Source organism: Carassius gibelio, chromosome A15, assembly GCF_023724105.1.
Source record: "Carassius gibelio isolate Cgi1373 ecotype wild population from Czech Republic chromosome A15, carGib1.2-hapl.c, whole genome shotgun sequence".
NCBI lineage: Eukaryota > Metazoa > Chordata > Actinopteri > Cypriniformes > Cyprinidae > Carassius > Carassius gibelio.
Genome location: NC_068385.1, coordinates 17,917,275 through 17,923,522, shown reverse-complemented (window position 1 = coordinate 17,923,522; position 6,248 = coordinate 17,917,275). Strand labels below are relative to the sequence as shown.

The 6,248-nt window shown below is 37.1% G+C and overlaps 1 protein-coding gene across 4 annotated transcripts; it reads left to right on the top strand.

The window, feature by feature from the left end:
* The first annotated feature begins 1,285 nt into the window (after nt 1–1,285).
* Nucleotides 1,286–5,304, top strand: LOC128028666 (P2Y purinoceptor 12-like). Of its 4 annotated transcripts, none has more exons than XM_052615949.1 (4): nt 1,286–1,621; nt 2,378–2,483; nt 2,713–2,975; nt 3,702–5,304. In XM_052615949.1, exon 4 carries the CDS (start codon nt 3,715–3,717, stop codon nt 4,780–4,782), a length of 1,068 nt encoding a protein of 355 aa, XP_052471909.1. In that variant the 5' UTR covers nt 1,286–1,621; nt 2,378–2,483; nt 2,713–2,975; nt 3,702–3,714; the 3' UTR covers nt 4,783–5,304. The 4 variants fall into 4 exon arrangements, with proteins under 4 accessions (XP_052471909.1, XP_052471908.1, XP_052471910.1 ...); XM_052615948.1 differs by lacking the exon at nt 1,286–1,621 and adding an exon at nt 1,775–2,141 and having other exon boundaries at nt 3,678–5,304; XM_052615950.1 differs by lacking the exon at nt 1,286–1,621 and adding an exon at nt 1,776–2,141 and having other exon boundaries at nt 2,745–2,975.
* Nucleotides 5,305–6,248: the final 944 nt, after the last annotated feature.

Here is a 6,248-nt window from a genome sequence, read left to right as displayed (position 1 = left end):
TGATACTGTTTCATTATAGATTTGCAATACAGATATTTGATAGTAACATTGATTTAAATAGAAACTTCATACACTGAGATTGAAGAAAGTGTAAAATGCATGTGTGAGCAATTAATCCTTGTGAAATAATAAATATACAACCTTTTGTTGTAATTGGTTTTTATGTTTCTGCTCCACTTGAAAGTTATTTTGATTATTTATTTTATATGGAAAACGTCTTCCACAAGATACTTTAAATAAAATTATGTTTGACCAGTACCATAGTAAGGGAATGCGCTATTTTAATAATTTGAGTTTCAGACATTTGAACAAATACAGAAAAATACATGATCCAAATTTATTAAAGCATTCATTCATTCCCACAAACGTATTATTAATCATGTTTGTTTTCTTCGCCATTCACCTCAAAAATCACAAATCTTTACACTTTATATAATTCATTTTCACTATATATTTTAGATTGTTGACTTCCTGATAATATTTCACAATTCTTTCATTCTGAGTAATCATTTATTCTGTTTATTTGATGTATTTATCATTAGCATACGGTCATTGAGGCAAACAGTGGCTCAGTGGGTAGCGCTGTTGCATCAAAGCAAGAAAGTGCCTGGTTATTTTTCTTTTTTCTTTTTTTATGGTCTATTAACATTGTCAGGTGCACTTAGAACACAAACTACATGGTTATATCCACTGCAAATCTGCCACCTTTTGGCAAAGCTGTGTAACCTAAAGAACTTTTACAGTCTGACACCCATTTTACATCTCTACCTGAAGCCAGTTTTTTTAGTAAATTGGAATGTATACAAAGAATTATGAGTGACTAAAAATACGCCAAATGACAGCTTCAAAACAAAAGCTGCTTTCCAGTGATCCTTCAAAAGTTTGTCCTCTTGATGACAAAGCAGCTGAGATATACAGCTTCTAGCCTTGTGTTTGAGAATCACCCAAAATGTGCAGTGAGGACAAACCATTTAATCATTTAATCCATTTAACCATATAATCATATAACTGTCACCGCTGATGGTGACCAGACAAATAGGAAATATGTGGGTACAAATTATAAAGCAAGCACAAACTACATGATTAAGCAAACGCAGCTGAAACACGTGTCATGATGGTGAACATGGTAAGTGCAGGGAATTAAAACAAAGTAAGAACTGAAAGAGTAAAAAGTCCTTACCTGAACTCAACTGAACATATTGGTAACAATAACATAATTTATATAACCCAGAACTTGTAACAAGTTGACATTTAACATTTATTCGTACATTGTCTGCCAGATACGAATCGTTTGATTTAACCGGTTCTTCTCAGTGAACCGGTTAAACCAGTTCACCAAAGCGAACTGAATCATTTGAAATGGTTCGCGTCTCCAATACGCATTAATCCACAAATTACTTGAGCTGTTAACTTTTTTTAATGTGGCTGACACTCCCTCTGAGTTAAAACAAACCAATATCCCGGAGTAATTCATTTACTCAAACAGTACACTAACTGAACTGCTGTGAAGAACTGAAGATGAACACTGAGTCGAGCAACATAACGAACGGACACGCCACTGCTGGAGCCGTTTGAGACCCGAGGAGCTGACGATACTGCGCATGCGTGGACATTTTCAAGGGTACATTTGATAACTATATTTTATTTTCCTTTTTTAAAAAAAAAAAAAAAAAAGATGAATGTATCTAATCTGTGTATTTTGTTAAATTGTACATTATAGGACAAATGGGTTTTCAGGGAAGTTGGACAATAATTAAGACTCTAAATAATCTATTTTAATAGGAATAAGGGATGATTTATGAAATATCTTTTTTATGATTTATGAAATATCTGTATTGTATTTATAGTAAACGATGACACATTCCCAAACTGAGTGTGTAGTAAATGGGAGATTAGGAGTAGAGCAGCTGATGATACTGAACTGCAGCACATGCCGGTTAGAGCAGTTCACATTCTCGAGTCAAGAACCGGTTGCGTCGGTTTTCAGATCATCAGTACACTGAACCGAAAACCGTTTCCTTCGGAGCTGATGATACTGCGCATGCGTGATTCAGCGTGAAGCCGACTGCACAGCGCGTCTGAAACGAACTGATTCTGTGCTAATGGGTAGAGGGCTTGGATGAAGGGATATCTGGCGAAATGTAAGTTTATTTAATAACTAATAAATCGCAATGGATTATGTACAGTAAGTGGATCATGGTTTCTGCGCTGATGACACCTAATTTATTTACTTTATATCTTCAAGACTTAAATCCTTGTATGCACATTATTGCTGTTACTTTATTTGGGTGCGCTGTTGCAAAACTGAATTGTAAACTGTTCATGAATTATGAGGTTTTTAACTGACTAAAGTTATGATTACTGACTTATTTGATAGACTTGACGCCATTACGTCATCGCCAATGGTTATTGAATCGAACTGTCCCAAAGAACGGGTTCGCGGAAAAGAACCGGACTTCCCAGCACTACTGCCAGAGGATAAGGTTTTTCTTTCACTACCTTAACATTTTTGTTGTTGCTGTTGTTGTTTTGCCACAGGGGTGCTTTGAGACATTAAGGCAGAATATTCTGTAAAGATACTTTGAAACAACATTGATTGAAGCACTACATTTTTTTATATATGTATTTACAAATTCTAATTAAATAAATAATTAAATTCAAATGTCAAATGTGATTCCCCCTTGTTGTTGTTGTTGTTGTTGTTTTTTTCAGTGGTATTTAAGTCACCACTTTGGCTCTGTCAGCACAACAGATGGTGAACCAAAGCACAGTTGATGTTACAGCAGCTTTCAGACCGTTAGACACTTCTCCTTGTGTCTGCATGGCATAGCAGGAAACCAAAAGCAGAAGGGGGGATGAAAGATTCGTTTCCTTTCAGAAAGGCCCTAAAATCAAACTTGTTTCCAAAAACCAAGAAGTGACTCAAGACCTATTTCAAGTAAAAGCATCACATTTGATCCTTGCATCTCGTTGAGGTAGGTGTTACATTTTCATATTACAATGACACTTTACTCAAGTGACTTGCAAAACAGTTTTGATTATTAATGTGTTTTAAGATTAATACATTCATTAATTGACCTCTACTCTCCACTTTTCTAGATTGTATTTTGAATGGAAATATATCTTGAATGGAATTACTTGTTGAATGTTATTTACTGGTTACTTGTTATATATTTCAGTGAATTCCAATATTGTAAACATTAAATAAATAGTAGTATTAAGATTACATTTTAATGGAAGTATAAAGTCTTTAAGAAAGTAATATTCTTCTAAAATCACTTCAAATGGCTTAATAATCCTAAACAATGACCTCTAACATTTCCTTTATCATAAACACTATCTACTGGAGAACACTGTAACTCAAGGGAAGAGGCTGTTAAGCTTTCGCTCTCAAATCGAAAACTTTCAAATAAATAGCTCATGTTTCATAATAGTAGTTGGAGCAGTTGGTCTTGTTTTTTTCTTTTTTCTATTTTTTTTTTCTTCATAAATCACAAAGGAATGGCAGCAGCTTGACATTTCCTCCAAACAGACATTGTCAGCTTGCTTTAGAAGTAATACGCAGTTTTATGCGCTGGCTTCTAATAACATATTCAACAATAAACCCTTGTATTATGCACTAAGAATATGAGTCAAGGAGAATGTTAAAAACTGAAGTTCTTCTATTCTATTCATAGCTAATGTGTAGTTTTATGTGACAGACATTACACATCCATGGAGTTTAGAACAGCGCTGGCATTCACCACGGACACTGACTCCAACCAGACCTTCAGGAATGAGTCGACGGAGGCCTGTTCACGGGACAGCGCTCTGAAGACAACCGTGTTCCCTCTTCTCTACACCATCCTCTTCATCCTGGGCTTGTCACTGAACGGCCTGGCAGCATGGGTGTTCCTCCGAATCCCCAGTAAATCTCACTTCATCATCTATCTGAAGAACATCGTGGTGGCCGACATTATCATGACCCTCACCTTCCCCTTCAAGATCCTCGCCGATGCGAACCTAGCATCAGTCGGTGAGCGTGTGTTCGTCTGTCGAGTGTCATCTGTGCTCTTCTACCTCACCATGTACATCAGCATCCTCTTCTTCGGCTTGATCAGCATCGATCGCTGCAGAAAGACCATTCGGCCGTTTGTAGGCACCAACCCTAGACGCCTGCTGTACAGAAAGCTCCTCTCGGGCTTCATATGGACATCGCTGTTGGCTCTTTCTCTGCCTAACGTAATCCTGACGAGCCGGCCCAGCACTTCAAGCCACTTTAAATGCAGTGACCTCAAGACAGAGATGGGACTGAAGTGGCACGAGCTGGTCAACCACGTGTGCCAGGTGATCTTTTGGGGAAACCTCGTGACAGTAATAGTATGCTACACACTCATCTCGAAAGAGCTCTACAAGTCTTACGCCCGCACACGAGCTCAACACCAGGGAAGGCCCGGGACGAACACCCCTCAGAACATTCAAGCCAACGTGTTCCTGGTGTTGGCCGTCTTCTTCGTGTGCTTCGTTCCCTTCCACTTCTCCCGAGTGCCCTACACCATCAGCCAGACCCGAGAAAGCATGTTCGATTGCCAGCAGAAGCTGCTTTTCTTCCAGCTGAAGGAGAGCACGCTGTGGCTGTCCTCCCTTAACTCTGTGCTGGATCCTCTCATCTACTTCTTCCTCTGTAAGTCTTTCAGGAGCTCTCTGTTAAACACCCTGCGTCTGTCTCCGGGCCGCTGCAGGGGGCTCAGGGAGCTCGGCACAGACTCGGCCAGCACTCCTCAGGGCAACACACTCATGTAACGCACAGACAGTGCTGTCGGGAACTCTCTCGTCCACATGAACATGCTAGGGTTCTCCTACACTAATCATCTCACTGACATTAATATTATTATTGTTTTAACATATTTTCATGCTGCAATGGCTACATGGGTGAGTCACTTATATCCTTGATTCAGACCTGTCATGACTTATTCATAACTCATAACTCATACCTTAGAGTCGGGCATTGAGCTAACAGTTTATTTTGATATTCCATTACTAGCAGTCAAGCTGCAAGGCCCAGGTTCACTGTAAACAGGATTTCAGAGAATAAAGTAAAATAGTAAAAGAGCTAGAATTTATTGTGATGCATTTGAACTGTTTGCCAGTACTGTTTTTATTTTAAAAGATGTGCACTTGTAGACATAACCATATGCCGAAAACAGCAACGCTTCTTGTGTTGTCACATTAAAACAAATAACATGGATAATACATTTTTCCAAATTTTTTTCCAATTAAAAACCAAAATGGCAGCTTTTAACCAAAGAAAATAAAAAAAGTTCAGCAAACAACACCGTGTAAGATGTCTAGTCTGTTCATTAGTTCCCTTCCTCGGTCATGTTTATACACCTTCTCCGTCTCTGTCCTTCATGTCTTTGTCTAAAGTGTTTGATTTAGTCTGTGATATAACCCCCCCCCCCAATCTACTGTATATAACCTCTTATTTTTGTTTCAGAAGAGTCATGGATATGTTCCCGTTTAGTTCCTGTTTGTCCTTATGTGAAGTACCATCATGACACAAATGTACAGATTGTAACAAATAAAAAAGCTACAATTTTAGACAATATATGTGTGCATGTACTGCACGAGTAAACATATATTCAATAGATTCACACACACGCAGTACCATATCTTATCACATGTACGTCTATGTTATAAAGTGTATTACTGAATATAAAATTACATTGTGATATATTAATAAATGATTTGTCACATATTTTTCAAACCATGAAAAGCAGCAAATACTTATGTATTATTCAATATATTGTGACATAATAACAATATATTATTAAATCAATTAATCTATTGATCATTGATATATTAAGGAAATATAATTTCTATTTTAAGTATTTAAGTTACTTTATTAATATTAATATTAAAATGATCGAACTCTAAAGTAAATTTAAATAAAAAATAAAGATCCGAAGTCATATGTCTTTATTTGGCCCTAAATAATTACTGTTTTTGTTGAAGTTTTTCTTGAAACTTCTGAAATCTCTGAATGTATTATGGGGCTGTAGAATATTGTAGACCTTTGAGTTAAAATGTTTGAGATCCACTGATATAATCAAGTCAAATCATCTTTATTTCTAAAGCAGTTTGATTGATTGAAGCAGCTTCACAGAGATAAACAGAATTATGGACACAGCAGCTGTAAGAGACAACAGTGAGATTATTTCGCTCAGGTTAGTTCAGTGATGATTCAGATACTGTAGATCAGTATGAGT

Excerpts from the sequence above, each read along its gene's own strand:
- LOC128028666 (XM_052615949.1), top strand. The coding sequence starts at position 3,715 with ATGGAGTTTAGAACAGCGCTGGCATTCACCACGGACACTGACTCCAAC.